This window comes from Manis javanica, chromosome 4, assembly GCF_040802235.1.
Source record: "Manis javanica isolate MJ-LG chromosome 4, MJ_LKY, whole genome shotgun sequence".
NCBI classification, from domain to species: Eukaryota; Metazoa; Chordata; class Mammalia; order Pholidota; family Manidae; genus Manis; species Manis javanica.
Window position 1 is genome coordinate 162734926 of NC_133159.1, and position 15791 is coordinate 162750716.

A 15791-nucleotide genomic window follows, 5' to 3' on the forward strand; every position below is an offset into this window, starting at 1 on the left:
GCCACTTTTCACCTATACACATTTAGATAATTTCTGCTCTCCCCCATCCAATCTAGGCTTGCTTAGAGGTTAAGCACTTTGTCCTCTGCATCATACCTCCCTCCAACCCCCAAGTGCTCACGGGACCAGCAGCTGGGACCAGTCTCAGGGACAGAGTAGAAATCTGTAATGTGGGAATTGTGGTTAGGGTTGAAGATGTGTATCAGTCTAGGAACAGGCATAAAAGCAAAACCTTTGTTACTACAAGGAGAGTGCTGGGAAATAATTTCTTATCCATCAGTGGGGTTGTGTGGGTAGTGACTAAATGTGGGTATTTGTTTTAATGTTTTTTTGGAAAAGGTAAATTATTTACTGGGAATTATCAAAGTAGGAAGAACTCAGAGGAAGAATCAGAGGGTACAGTTCTGATTCCTTAGGAACCTGGAAACACGCAGCTCTTGGAGGCAGTGAGAACTACTTCTCTGGGTTTTTCTCCATTTGCCATTCTTTAGTTTATGGTGGGATGTTGGAGGAAAATAGTCCAAAGGTGCAGCATTGTTTGTAGCCTAATGCTAACAGCAAAGGGTCTGATTTCCTCCCTTTTGATAGATTGCATGGCCACTCTGGGGAGCCTCCAGTTTCTTTACTCATCACACAGAGCAGTGTGGCGTGGGAAAATCTTTACCAAACCGTAGAGTTGTTACAAAGGGAAGGGGAGCTGAAGTAGAACTTGGAAGACCTGAGTTTGTGACCTCGGGTTCACTGCACACCTGGTATTTGGGGGAACAACTTCTGAGAGGACAAGGGTATTGGCGTCAGGAAAATTGGAGGTTGAGAAGTGGTTTTCATGAGGGAGAAGCTAGGTGGCTCTCTGGGGTCTCAGACTGAGGGAATCTGTGATTGACAGACCAACTTCACAGTGACCAGTGTTTCGCCTAGGGATTATAGTAACTGCTATTTGTAGTATGTTTACTTTGTGTCAGCCTCCTCGCTTAGTTAACTCATTTAATCATCACCTAAACCCATTAGAACAACATTATCCCAGTTTACAGATGAGAAAACTAAAGGCCCTGGAGCTTAATTTGCCCAAAGACTCTCAGCTAGTTAGTGGAAGTGCCAGTTTTTCATCTGTAGAGTAAGTTAACAGAACTGGATTCCATCGCCTGATAGTTTGTTACAGAGTCGCTGGAGATAGCCATTTGAGCCACGAAGTGGCAAAGTCCCGGGAATATAGGGATTCATTGTAAAGCGAATTTTGCCTTTTTTCAGACTTGAAAGCGGGTTCCTTTTTCAAGTCTTAGGAATAGCCGGGTCACGACCGCCCCGGCCACCCTTCCACAGACCACGGTAGCCCTCTGCCGACGTGGGGCGCGAGCGCGCTGAAAGTGAACGTCTCCGGGCCTGTAAGCGGGCCAAGAAGCTTCCTGGCCTTTAGAGGGCGCCTGCCAGCGTGCAGAGTAACCTACTCAGCCGTCCCTTCCTTACGTACTTCCTGCCTGATTGCTCTCTACGATCCATCCGGTGACGACACGAGTAGTTCCGGAATTTTCAATTTTACCGTAAACAAAGGGTTGTGCACCGACCCGGAAGTGCAAGCTGGAGCGGGGCCCAGTAGCTCCGAAAGCCCGCAGTGAGGAGGGCATGCGAAACCGTAGCCATGGCGGTGGCCGTGGCTATGGCGGTGGCTGTAAGCGGGACAGAGCTAGGCCCCGCGGAAGAACTCGCTAAGCTCGAGTATCTTTCTTTGGTGTCGAAGGTTTGCACCGAGCTGGACAATCACTTGGGGATCAACGACAAGGATCTGGGTGAGCCTGGTGAGGTCCCTGCGGCCTCTGGGTTTGGGGAGGAAGGAAGCGGAAGGCTGAAAGGGGTTGGTGGGCTGAGTGTGTGTCCGTGTGTCTCTCTCTCTCTGACACCGAGACCCAGGCCCAGGGAACCTGCGGCCGTGGCCTCCGCTTGAGAGCCAGCCAGGCCGAGCTGATAGAAACCATTTCCAGAGCTGTCAGTGAAACCCGGAGCGGCCGTGGCTGCTTGCTTTTTTTTTTTTTTCCTTTCTTTAGCCCCAGGTAACATGATGGTGATGATGATGACGGTAATGATAATGGCAGACATTTATTGGCAGACACGCCAGATATTATGCTCAGTGGTTCACTTTATTTTATTAGGTCTTCACGCCACCCTGTGCGAGAGTATCATATGTTTCTAGATGAAGAAAACAAGGCTCTGAGTAACTAAGTAACCCCCCTCAAGGTCACATATCAAATGTGAGCCTGGTCTGGAATCCAGGTCTTCCAAAGTCTGCCTTAACTGCTCTTATTCATGCTATACTGTCTTTCAAACACCGGTTATTAGACATTTTGGGGCAAATTGTACATGTGGAGAACCCAAACTGAGGAATTGGAAAAGGCTAGGGTCCTGGAGCTAAAGCCACAGTCAAGTGGAGTCCTCCTGAACGTGAAGGGATGGATGGGATCAAGAGCAAGAGTGGAAAAATTGACCTTTGATAGGTACGGGTGTGCTCCATCCATTTTAAGAGGAAGGAGGACAGAGAATGTGGTTGTAGATGCAGATGGTTTTAGGGTATGGTGGTAGTAAGATGAGGCAGAGTTCCATTTGACTACTCTATTTTCTAAATGAAGATGAAGTGACAAGGGATGGGAGGGAAGGGTTAAGTGACTAGACGGGTTAGGGAGGTTAGATGTGTGACCTTTGGAATGATACTTAGTTTCTCTGAAACTATTTTTCATCTGAAATGAGGGAGACAATATATTTTTCACAGTGTTACCATATGGCACCTAGGAAGATGCCCTGCAGCTAGTATATTTTAGTTCACTTTTCTCTTGCCTTCTAGTCAAGATGTGCCTGTGCTCTATAATTTTTTATCAGTCTCTGTAATATGTTCCTTCATTTAGCAAACATTTATTGAGGTAGGGAAATAGGAATACAGTACAGATAGATTCTCACTGTCAGTTACTTTCTCTTTATTTTTAACTATTAATGCCTTGGCCTCTTTCAGAGGAAACAAAAAGTAATTGCGACCTTCCATGTGTAAAATTGTTTTGATGTTAACTTCAGTATGTACAAAAATAAAGTGAGGCATAAACTCCATGATTTTCTATTTTATGTGTAACTAAAGACCCCATTTAACTTGCAAATAAACCACAGATGTGCTTTTCTCTTTCCAGTTCTGACAACAATTATGATGTGTCTCCTTTCCAATATCAGCAAGCAATTCTGTGATGCTGGCTGGGTGTCCAACCGTTGAACTCAGATCCCACAGGTTAAGAGCTTAGGCTCCCAAGACACCTAATCTCAGGTGCCAGTTGCCAGTCCACATTGTCACTTGTGCTTTTGACCCCACTGGCTTTAGATTGTAGGTTCCAGTGATCCCTCTCCTTGGATTCAGTTAATTTGCTAGAGCAGCTCATAGAATTCAGAGAAACATTTTACTTAGTAGATTACTGGTCTCTTATAAAAGGATGTAACTCTTGAACAGATGGAAGAGATACATAGGACAAGGTATATGGGAAGGGGTGCAGAGCTTCCATGCTCTTTGAGTACCCCATTCTCCCTGAATCTCTGGGTGTTCTCTAGCAAGAGATTCTCCAAATTCCATTCTTCCGTGTATTTTTGGAGGCTCCATTATATAGGCATAATCTATTAAATCATTGGCCGTTGGTGACTGAACTCAATCTCCAGTTTCTCTCACCTCCTCAGAGGTCAGGGATGGGGCTGAAAGTTCCAACTCTCTAAGCATTTGTGTTGGTTCCCCCGATGACCAGCCCCCTTCCTCAATTTACTTAGGGGCTTTTCTAATGTTGTTTATTAACCTACAGAAGAGGCCTTCCTTACCCTCTACATGTAGGAAATTCCGAGGGTTTTAGAAACTCTATGCCCAGAACAGGGCATGAAGACTAAATATATATTTCTTATTATAAACAACATTGTCATTCTGTTAAACACAGAATTACAAAACCATAACATTATAAATACTAACATTGGAAAAAATGTGATAGTATTATTTTGTTGAAACTAAATTGCCAGAGTTGAGTTTAATAACAAAGAGATATATATTTACTTCTTTTAAGTTTTGGGTAATGGATTCTTTTGATTTTGACCTCGGTGTATTATCATTTCAGTGTCATTATTTTTCCTGCTTACGACAAAGAACTTGTTTTTAACTGTTAATCCATTTTCAATCAATTAATTTAATGATGCTCCAGTTTCTGAAAAAAAAAAATCCTGATAAATGACTGATGCAGGGAGAATATCCTGCCAGTTGCTTTGGGGTAGGCTCTTTTGAACATGCCCACCTAGCACGATGTGACTTCACTCTCCTTCTGTGTTTCTCTAAAGATTGTAGGCTCTGAAGTCGAATTGCTGGGTTCTAGTCTTGGCTCCACCGATGATTATTGGGTAGGTCAGTGTCTCAAACCTTCGGTTGCCTTATCCTATTAAACAGGGCAGTGATGGTACCCTGCTTATGAGGATCATGGGGATAAGCCATGTGAAGCCCTTAGTCTAGTGCCTGGTACATAGTAGATGGTCAAAAAGTCTTAACTGTTCGCATTGACTTGCTGTGCTTCAACTGTGTCCTTGTAACCTGATGACAATTGGCTTTCACTTAATGTCATCGAAAAGGTAAAGGCAATGGAAATGTTATGGTATTAGTAGTTTATAACTTAGTTACCCAGATATTCTATCTTAATACTATTATTTTTTTTTTTAGGTTTAAAACCCAAATGAAGTCATTAAAATTTTCTTGTGGGACTCAGTGTGAGGCTTCTTATTTCAGCCTGTTATAAAATGCACTTCTCTCCTGAAAGTCTCTTAGTTAATAAATAGCTCTAATATTAGAAATTCCAAGAACTAGGGAGGTTTGTAGAGAAAAATTTGGGGAGCATAGCCTAATATTAGAAATTCCAAGAACTAGGGAGGTTTGTAGAGAAAAATTTGGGGAGCAAGTGAGTCTGTCATCGACGTGAAGATTGTATCAGCCAGCAGCTTTTCCTGGTCCTCACATACAGTTTGGGTCTGTTCTTCTAGGAACTGTAGAAAGCATCCTACCTCACGTGTCCTTGTGTCTGCATCTGGGGGTTTGTGTATGTGGCATGCTCATGGCTCATGTTTTGGACAGTTACCTCTAGAGTCTATCTGGTGGTATGCACAGCTAGTAGTTTCATGAGAAGAGAGTATAATGATCTGGGACCAGGAAGTCTTCCTATCCCGAATGCGCTCAAGGGCCTGCTGAGCCATTTGGTAGTACTGTCTTACAAAATTTAACTATAACCATGCATGGATGATCTCGTAGTCTACATCCTCATTCTTTACTCTTACTGGATGGTGGTCTTTGGTTGTTATTACTGAATAGCCTAGTTTTTGTTTTTAACATATTTGAAACTGATTTCTTGCTCAAGTCTTCATTCTTGTTTTAATCCCTTTTCTCATTTGCAGCTGAATTTGTGATCAGTCTTGCTGAAAAAAATACCACCTTTGATACTTTTAAGGCTTCTCTGGTCAAAAATGGTGCAGAATTCACGGTATGTGTATTGAAGACCCGTTTTATTTTAATGTCACTATTTAAATTTTGGTAGGATTTAATATAGGATTTTGATAAAGGAGATAATTTGTACATTTTAATCAAATAACCATTAAGTGTGTAATGTTTTCATGCCACTAAGCAGTGATGATGTGACCAAACTTACTGTGACACCTTCTAGCAAAATGGGGGACAATTTCCATCATTTAGTCTTTATGGGTATTTACATTCGTGGTTTGTGAATCGGGAAGTAAAACAAGAGTCTGGGTTTTGGAGGTAGTTCTAAACCAATAAAATAGTTAAAGGGAACTAAATTACTTTTTTCCCCCAAGAGTCTTAAATCTCAGCTTTCAGTGAAGCTACTTCACTAGGTTTGTGCCACATCAAGTTGACACGCTATGCTTCATTTATTCCAGTTAACTAAATTCAGGTGCATAACCACCCTTCCTTTTCTTATTGTTTTTAAACACTGATCCAGGGGCTAATAATTTTTGTTGTGTTGCTTTTCTCAAAGGATTCTCTTATTAGTAACTTGCTGCGTCTCATACAGACCATGCGGCCTCCAGCAAAGCCTTCTACCAGCAGAGGTGAGCAGAACTTCTAGCAGAGCTTAGCCACCAGAAGGGTTGATTGTAATTTACATTGCAGCATCCTGTAAATTGCTTGTTTCCCTTGCAGCAGCTGCTGAGCAAGAAATGTTATAATAAAATTTTTCAAATGACTTAAGACAGAATTAAAATTATAAGATATAACCAACCAAATGAATATGATACACCCCCCCCAACACACACATATACATGCCCAGATAGTTTGTTGAGAGTTTTGTTATCAATGTTTAAAAAAATTTTTTAATTATGTTTACAGTACTGTGTGAGAGTAATATATAGCAAAATGTCATGTTCTGCTTTTAGTTTGATGGAAATCTAATGTGAAGTTCTTTTGTTAACCATTAAGAATATTAAGTGTATCTTTTTTTTTATCCCTTCATGCTTTTTAATGAATCAAGATCCGGTTGTTAAACCCAAAACTGAGAAAGAAAAGCTGAAAGAACTCTTCCCAGTCCTTTGTCAACCAGACAACCCTTCTGTTCGGGTACTGATACCATGTTTAGAATGTCTACTATAACTGCATGTTCCCCTCACCCCTTTTCTTTGTCTCCTTACTTATTAATTTTATGTTTGCCTTTATTGTAACATATTTTTCAAAGTGGAAGTGTTTGATCACTGCCTGAGCAAGTTCAGAGAATGATATTCCAGAGAAATGAGGTTGGGAATTGTAGGAAGCTAAGCTATGATTAGGGATATTAAATAGCTATGAAATAACTTAAGATTCTAGAACAGATATCTGTTGTCTGAAATTAGATTTTTTGCTCCATTACATGTTAAAAGTTCTAATTTTTGAAGTGTTTTGAGTTTTTAATTTCATTTTTGCAAGTATTTATTGAGTACCTACACTGTTCTAAGTATCAGAATTACAGTAGTGAGCAAAACGACTAGAGTGTCTGCCCTCTTGGAGATTACATCCTAGTATTGAGGTGAGGCAGGGGTAGGAAATCAACATGTAAATTCCTTTAGTGGGGAAGAGCAAGGCAATAAACAAAGTGATTAAGTATATGATATAACTGATAGCAATAAAAACTATGGAGAAAAATAAAGTATGTGAAAGGTAGGAAGAGACCATAAAGGGAGAGTTTAAAAATTTTTGTAACATCTATTTTCTATTTATAATTATCACTTGCATGCTTTCACAAGAGGAGTGATATCTAATTGCCTTCCATAGGCTTGTATTAAGGACAAAGGAGATTTCTCAAATGTAGAAATGACTTTTAAGAGCCTTTGCTCATTTCTTCTGCCTCTGTCTTAAATTGTGCTGGAAATCTTTGTTCCCTTCTGTTTCTTTCACATAACTGGTGAAAGATGGAGGGGCTGTCAGATCTGTAGAAGTAGGTACCTGCAGTACGGATTTTTGAGTGACTTTTTTTTTCTCCCTCTCCTAACTTCGCTGGCCTCTGACCCTGTAGACCATGCTGGACGAGGATGATGTGAAAGTTGCTGTGGATGTCCTGAAAGAACTGGAGGCCTTAATGCCCAGTGCAGCAGGCCAGGGGAAGCAAAGAGACACTGAGCACCGGTTTGTCCTTAGTGTTCTATCCTTTGGAAGTTTAGGGTACTGTGATAGTTGAATTTTGTGGACTAGCCAAGCAAAATTTTGGGCATGTTTACAGAATCTAGACTGGCCATGTACCATTTGTTGGATCTATTTTTATTGCTGCCTGCCAAGAGTATTTAGCACATGCTGTTAAGAAGATAGAAATCTGAGTTTGAAAAAAGCTGAATATTTTTATGGCCTCATCCTTTATTGGCCTGCAGGGATGTCATGATTTTTGAAACCCTAATTCAGCTTAACATTTCGAAGGCACTTACCACACGCAGAGCACTGCTGGATGCTTGGGGATGCAAAGGTGAAATTGGGCAGGTATTGAAATTTTAAACAGGTGTTTGTTGATTTGTTAGGGACAAGACAAAGAAGAAGAAGCGGAGCCGAGAGCAAGATCGAGACCGAGACAGAGATAGAGACCGAGACCGAGACCGAGACCGAGACCGAGAAAGAGAGCACAAGAGGAGACACCGGTCCCGCTCTCGGTCACATTCCAGGACCCGGGAGAGAAATAAAGGGAAGTCTAGATACCGGTCCAGGAGCAGAAGTCAGAGTCCCCCCAAAGACCGGAAAGACCGAGACAAGTATGTGGAGAGAAGTCTGGACAGATGGCGGGATAAGCATGTGGACCGCCCTCCCCCAGAAGAGCCCGCCATCGGGGACATTTACAATGGCAAAGTTACCAGCATAATGCAGTTCGGATGCTTTGTACAGCTGGAGGGACTAAGGTAAAGGCTGGTGCTCTTCTTTCACACCAGTGATGGGCAGACTTTCATTTATCACCAGGGATGTTCACAGTCTAAAGTTAATATGAGTAATGACACTTAAATCAGTCATACTAGGTTGTTAGAAGTTGATTTGATACTTGAAATGTCACAGAACTATTTATTTCTTCCTCTGCCTTCAGGAGGTCTGCCCTTTTGCTGGTTAAGACAGATGAGAATTTGTTGCAACCCTCCCCCTCCAATATATCTTTTCTTTAGTCGTGGCGCTGGTGGATAGTATATTGTTTGACTACCTTTTGGTACTTCCCTCTTGAGTTTAAGACCATTTCCTTTTGTTCAGTTCCAATGAGAGTGGAAATCAGCTGGGGAAAAGGTATTTTAGGCATGATGCAGGTGTGTCTGACTTTCCCTCAGGAAGCGGTGGGAAGGCCTAGTGCACATCTCTGAGCTCCGGCGGGAAGGCCGTGTGGCCAATGTGGCTGATGTGGTGAGCAAAGGCCAGAGGGTCAAGGTCAAAGTGCTGTCCTTCACGGGGACCAAGACCAGTCTGAGCATGAAGGTAGGTGAGATATCCAGCCTGTTTCCATATCTGGTGTCCCAGGAAACATAAGAGGACAGCAAGTGAGCTAGCTCCCTTGTTTTTGTGCCATAGGATGTGGATCAAGAGACAGGAGAAGATCTAAACCCAAATCGACGACGAAACCTTGTCGGGGAGACCAATGAGGAAACTTCAATGAGGAATCCAGACAGACCTACTCACCTCTCCCTTGTCAGTGCCCCTGAAGTAGAGGACGACTCACTGGAGCGCAAGCGCCTTACCCGCATCTCTGACCCGGAGAAGTGGGAGATCAAACAGGTTGGGGCCCGTTGTTATTATGGCTACACAGTCATTCAGCACCTAGCGTAATGGTTAGGAGGAGTATGGGCCCTGGAGCATGATGGCCTGGGGTGACTTCTGGCTGCTGTGACAAGTTGCTCTGCCTCTTTGTGCCTCAGTGCCCTCATCTAAATCAGGGCCAGCATTAGCATGGTGGGGATTCAGTGGGTTAATAGAAGTGAGGCTCTTAGGTTAGTGCCTGTGTGTGCTAAGTGCCATGTAATTGTTCTTGTTTTCACCGTTATCAGTAAACGTCAGAACCGTGGTATGCCAGGCACTATGTAGTTGCCAGGGCTACAAAGGTGAATGTATTAATGGATCCCACCCTTGAGGAACTCAAAAGTCCAGTGGAGGAGACAGGTTGAAACAAGTAGTTGTAAAGCTTATATTACATAGTAAGGAACGTGCAGAGCGCTATGGCAACAAGGGAAAGGAGCAGGTAACACTTCCTGGGTTATGAGACCCTTGAGTCATGCTTTTGGGTATCATATTGTCCTGCCCCTAGGGATGGGATATATGATGTTTGAGGCCCTGTAATCCTGGGTCAGAGGAGAAAAAATCCTTGGTTTCCTACATGAAATCTCTGTATTAATTCTTCAACAAAGAAGAGTTTTATTCTAGTATGTTACAAATGCTCTCGCCTGCCTTTGGCTAGATGATTGCTGCCAATGTCCTTTCCAAAGAAGAATTTCCAGACTTTGATGAAGAGACCGGCATTCTCCCTAAGGTGGATGACGAAGAAGGTAACTAACCACTTGGACTGAACAGAATAATGGATCGGGAGGACAGCTGGCAAGTTGAGCCACTGGCTAGGGTGGTTAAACTCACTTGTTCCTTGGGTCTCACCACTCAGATCTTAAAGAACAAGGTTCCCTCCATGATGGCAGCCAAAAAATTCATGTTTCTGACAAACGTTTTATGTTGTTGCTTATAATAAGTCTCCAGGATATAGAAAGTTATCATTGTATTTTGGGAAGTAAATTTGATCTCATATTCTTAGTAATTGCTGAGAATTTCTGAAAACCCTGGTTCCACTGCATTACCTCCAAGTTGCCCCGGAAACAACTTTTAACTAAGCCCATTAACAATTTCTTAAAATTGTGAAATAATCCTTTCATGGAATTTATGTAATTTATATAACAATAATTAGTGAACATCTCCATACGTACCACCCAGCTTAAGTGGAACTTTACCAGCATCTTTAAAGCCCTTATATACCCAACTCTGATTAGATCTTCCTTCATCCTTCTCTGGGTAACAACCAGCCTAAATGTTGTGTTAATCATATCCTTGCTTTTCCTTGGTGTTTTATCATCTATATGTTTATTCTTAAACTTTATATTGTTTAGTTAGTCTGGCTTAAAAATTTTTTTTTATTCACCATCATTCTTTTGATATTTCTGTTGATTTTTACAGTTGTACCTCATTTGTTTTCACTATTATAGAGTGTTTCTGTATATAAATTTACCTTAATTTATCCATCGTATTTTTGATGGGCATGTGGGCTGTTTATGGGTTTTGTTTACCTTTATGAATAATGCTACTGTGAAATTCCTGTATTTGTCTCTTAATACACACGTGCAAGACCTTCTCTTTTTCCTAAATATGCAGAAGAATTACTGGGTAGTAGGAAATGTATATATTCAACTTTGTCGTCCAGTTTATACTTCTGCCTACCATAAGTGTGAGTTCCTGTTGCTCCATGTTTTTGCCTACATTTGGTATTGTCCAGTTGTCCAACTTAATTTTTTCCCCAATCTGTTGTGGGCTAGGGGTCATTCCATAATGAAGTTGGACAGCAAATGCTTTAATACAATTTAGAATGTCAGCATTTTTCCACAGGCTGAACTTCTTTTCAAAGTAGCTCTGATCATTTCTTGGGTTGGAGCCCAAATGCTCTAGAAATGGCTTGGGGGCAGAGAGGAACAGTCACCGGCATTAGAGTTTTACATGCATTGCTCTCCTTTTGACCTACTTTTGATAAAGATTGGGAGCTATCTTTGATAAAGATTGCTGGTGCCCATGGAAGTTAATTGTTTTGGCGAAAATGATTGGTTATTTTTTGTTTTTGGTTAATTCTTCTTTTTGGGGAACTTTTAGATGAGGACCTTGAGATTGAACTGGTTGAGGAAGAGCCTCCATTCCTGAGAGGGCACACCAAGCAGAGCATGGACATGAGCCCTATTAAAATCGTTAAGGTGAGAAATGCTGTGACTCTGGTGAATGTCTTTTCTTAAAGTAACAGTTCAGTGTGTAAGAGTGGGTTATTAGATGTGTGTAAACAGAACTTAGGCCACAAGAGTTAGTACTGACTGTTGGTCAGCATCAGTAATCTATTTGTTTTACAGGGAGGTTGACTTGGCTTTGCTGCTTTTTTGCATTTTTAATTCTTTTGCTCTTATTTTAGTGTGTTTAGGAGGAAGTAGAGATAAGCATGAGAAGCTTGATCTGCCATTATTGCCTTTTCCCTGCCTTAGAGCTTAAATCATTACCCTGTAGATTCAAAGGCAATTTTGAAGGGATCATTTGACCATTTGGGGCTGGCCCCAGTAGAAAGCAGTAGTCCTGGGTTTTGTGGAGGTCAGAGCTGTGGGAAAAGAATTCATGGGAACAGTTGGGATAAAATTTTAGGTTTGGAAAAGGGTATTTTAAAGGTCTGCCAGCCTAGCCACCCATACAATGCTTGTAATTCATCCATGGGTCCTCCCACAACATTCCCCCTGTGTGGTCTCACAGCTGCCCGACATTGTTGGTGGCAGGGGATTCAACCCTTAAGGAGACCCATTCCATCTTCAGAATGATCTGATGGTTAGTTCTTAGGCAGAGCTGAAATCTGTCATACTGAGGTGCCCATATGGGTCTTAATTTTAGTTCTTGGGGCCATACTGAAGAATTCTTAGCAATTTTCGTGTATGTCCTCTCTCTCTTGGGATTCTCATCTGCCAGCCAGTTCCTTCAGTTGTCCTCCATTTTCTCTGAATATGCTAGTCTATCCATTTCTTTCAGTTGGCTGTGTTGATAGGAACATTCTTCCAGGTGGCTCTCATTAGTTAGATTCAAGCTTAATATCTACATTTTAATTCCCGGGCATTTACTGCATGCTGAGCCCTCATCCTGATGTTGCTTGTTCTCTGTTGCACTAGAACCCGGATGGCTCCCTCTCCCAAGCAGCAATGATGCAGAGCGCTTTGGCCAAAGAAAGGCGGGAACTCAAGCAAGCCCAGCGGGAAGCTGAGATGGATTCTATTCCCATGGGACTCAATAAACACTGGGTTGACCCTCTGCCTGATGGTAGGACCTTCGGAAGAGGGTGTGGACTTAAAAAAAAAAAACAGCCTTGAACTACATCGGGTCAGTGGGGTACTACCAGCATGTACTGAAGATTTAGCCTTGGCTTTCATGATTTGGTGTTTCCCTCCAGTTAAAACATGTTTTTTGTTCTGTTTTTAAACAAATGTTTAAAGCCAAAAATGTTTTCGTAACCCTCGTCAAATCATTAGATTGATGGGTTTTTCTTCTGAATAACTTTAAAGTTTTTATACTAATGATAATATAGCTTACCTCTTTGTATAATTCTTTGTGCAGTAAATATTAACTTCTGGATACAGTTGTATCAAGTACTTAGTAACTTGTGTTAGGCAACTTGGGATACAGCTGTGAAGAGAACAGACGTGAACTCCAATCTTATGACACTTAAAATTTAGTGAGGAAGATGGATATTAATCAGGTTACCAAACAACTAATTAATTATTATGACTAGTGCTGTAGGGAGAAGTACAAGTAGCATAGTTGGCTATGGTGGGTCATTTCCCTGGGAAAGTTGAGACCCACTGGATAAATAGGACTTAGTCTGTCAAAGGGGATGGGTAGTGTGTTCTGGGCTGAGGAATAACGTGTGCTGGGGCTGTGAGGTGGGAAATAAGACCTATGTGGCTGGAATACAGAGCGATGTGTGGCATAGTGGGGGATAAAGTGTGGCAGGCCAGGACTTGTAGATGGCAATAGGAATTGGGGCTCAATTCTAAAGTTCTGGGAAATGTTGCCAAGTTCTAATCAGAGGAGTGGCATGATCATAGTTGCATTTCCAAAGGATTTTTGAGGGTGCTCTGCAGAGTGGATTGGGTGGAGCAAAAGCAGACACGTGAGATGAATTAGGAGGTTTTTCTAATTATTCAGGGGAGAGGACGGTGGCTGGGACACAGAGGTAACAGAGCAGAGGGATATACTAGAGAAATGTGATTTGCTGAATGTAGGGGTGGGACAGTGAGGTGGCTTGAGGATAATGCTAAGATGCTGTTTTCCCTTGCAGCGGAAGGCAGGCAGATTGCTGCCAACATGAGGGGTATTGGGATGATGCCTAACGACATTCCTGAATGGAAGAAGCATGCTTTTGGGGGAAACAAAGCTTCTTACGGAAAAAAGACCCAGATGTCAATCATTGAGCAAAGAGAGAGCCTGCCCATTTACAAACTGAAGGAGCAGCTGGTCCAGGTGAGAAGCCCCTTTAGAATGTATTGGTGGGGGGAAGGGGTGTTGCCTAAGGAAGGATGACATATTTTAACAGAATTAGCTGACAGGTATGTGCACATTTGAAGTGGCTTTTCCAGAGGGGATAGGAAAAAACAGAACATTTCCTGGTTCTTAAAAAAAAAAATCTAGTTATCTACTCATTTCCTTTCCCTATGAGGAAACTAATCTTTTTGAATTGGGGGACCCTAGAGTAGTTGCAAGTAGGCAGAGTATTGTATAGTACAAATCAGCAGCTCTGGTCAGTAAAAAAAAATGGCGATTCCTGGCCAGTGATCCCATAAAGGCAAAACTTTGCCTCAGGTATTTACTTCCATTTTATGGAGATCTGATTTTAAGACCAGCAAACCTTCCTGAAGCAACCGAGTTTACTAGTCCCAGTGAGTCCTTTCAACAATATCTTCTATGTATACATATAGACATAAGTTTTATATGTACTTTATCTTACACATATACAAGGAAGTACAAATATGCATATATACATACAGACATTATAGGTTTTTTTTTATTAAGGTATCATTGATATACAGTCACATGAACAACATTGTAGTTACTAGATTCCCCCCATTATCAAATCCCCACCATGTACCCCATTACAGTCAGTGTGCATCAGCATAATAAGATGCTATAGAGTCAGTACTTGTCTTCTCTGCTATGCTTCCTTCCCCATGTCCCCCCTACATTATGTGTGTTAATCATAATGCCCCTTAATCCCCTTATCCTTCCCTTCCCACCCGCCCACCCTCCCCAGACCCTTTCCCTTTGATAACTGAGTCCATTCTTGGGTACTGTGCGTCTGCTGCTGTTTTGTTCCTTCAGTTTTTGCTTTGTTGTTATATTCCACAGATGAATGAAATCATTTAGTCCTTGTCTTTCTCTACTGAACATAATACTCTCTAGCTCCATCCATGTTGTTGCAAATGGTAGGATTTGTTTTCTTCTTATGGCTGAATAATATTCCATTGTGTATATGTACCACATCTTTATCCATTCATCTGCTGATGGACACTTAGGTTGCTTCCATTTCTTGGCTATTGTAAATAGTGCTGCAATAAACATAGGGGTGCATATGTCTTTTTGAATCTGGGATGCTGTATTCTTAGGGCAAATTCCTAGGAGTGGAATTCCTGGGTCAAATGGTATTTCTATTTTTAGTTTTTTGAGGAACCTTCATACTGCTTTCCACAATCGTTGAACTAATTTACATTCCCACCAGCAGTATAGGAGGGTTCCCCTTCTCCACATCCTTACCGGCATTTATTGTTGTTTGTCTTTTGAATGTTGGCCTTCCTAACTGGTGTGAGATGATATCTCATTGTGGTTTTAATATGCATTTCTCTAATCTTCTGCATCCGTGGATGTTTTGTTGCCCTTGTCTAGCTTGGATTAATACTTAGTCTATAGGCACACACCTGATCATCTACATTTGCCCTCTTACAGCACTAAATTATGTTTTCTATCTTTATCTTGCATCTACCTACCACTTCAGCATTTTATTTAAAAAATAATAATAATAATAAGGGAGAAATGTGGGATTCACATATAAATCAAGTATAAAAATCACATGAATAATCATATCTGACTTGATTGTTTATAGTTCATGATGCATGATCAAAACCGAAAGTTTCTGTGATATGACTGCCCTTGCACTGTTCACCATGTAAGAACTTATTCACTATGTAAGACCTTGTTCACCATGTAAGAACTTGTTTGTTATGCTTCAGAAGATTGGAGACTGTTGAGATATAGGCTTGGGGCTGATTAATGACTGTGCAATGAGTCCCCCATACAGAATTTTATTATTGTTAACAACCATTTGATCAATAAATATGAGAGATGCCCTCTCAAAAAAAAATATGCATTTCTCTAATAATCAGCGATGTGGAGCATTTTTTCATATGCCTGTTGGCCATCTGAATTTCTTCTTTGGAGAAGTGTCTATTCAGATCCTCTGCCCATTTTTTGATAGGGTTATTTGCCTTTTGGT

At 41.4% G+C, this 15791-nt stretch overlaps 1 protein-coding gene across 3 annotated transcripts in view; it reads left to right on the forward strand.

Annotated features, from left to right (window-relative positions):
• Positions 1–1549: 1549 nt before the first annotated feature.
• Positions 1550–15791, forward strand: part of DHX8 (DEAH-box helicase 8) — a 29322-nt gene continuing 15080 nt past the window's right edge. Inside the window, exons 1-13 of one of the 3 annotated variants that reach the window (XM_036997063.2) lie at positions 1647–1784; positions 4336–4395; positions 5434–5519; positions 6033–6105; positions 6525–6610; positions 7539–7648; positions 8032–8403; positions 8815–8959; positions 9053–9256; positions 9933–10020; positions 11378–11475; positions 12421–12568; positions 13587–13768. In XM_036997063.2, the coding sequence (XP_036852958.1) occupies positions 6072–6105; positions 6525–6610; positions 7539–7648; positions 8032–8403; positions 8815–8959; positions 9053–9256; positions 9933–10020; positions 11378–11475; positions 12421–12568; positions 13587–13768 (1467 nt within the window). In that variant the 5' untranslated portion in view covers positions 1647–1784; positions 4336–4395; positions 5434–5519; positions 6033–6071. Of the gene's footprint in view, positions 1785–4335; positions 4396–5433; positions 5520–6032; positions 6106–6524; positions 6611–7538; positions 7649–8031; positions 8404–8814; positions 8960–9052; positions 9257–9932; positions 10021–11377; positions 11476–12420; positions 12569–13586; positions 13769–15791 lie in introns of all 3 variants that reach the window. The other 2 variants (XM_017645444.3, XM_017645442.3) reach the window with 2 other exon arrangements.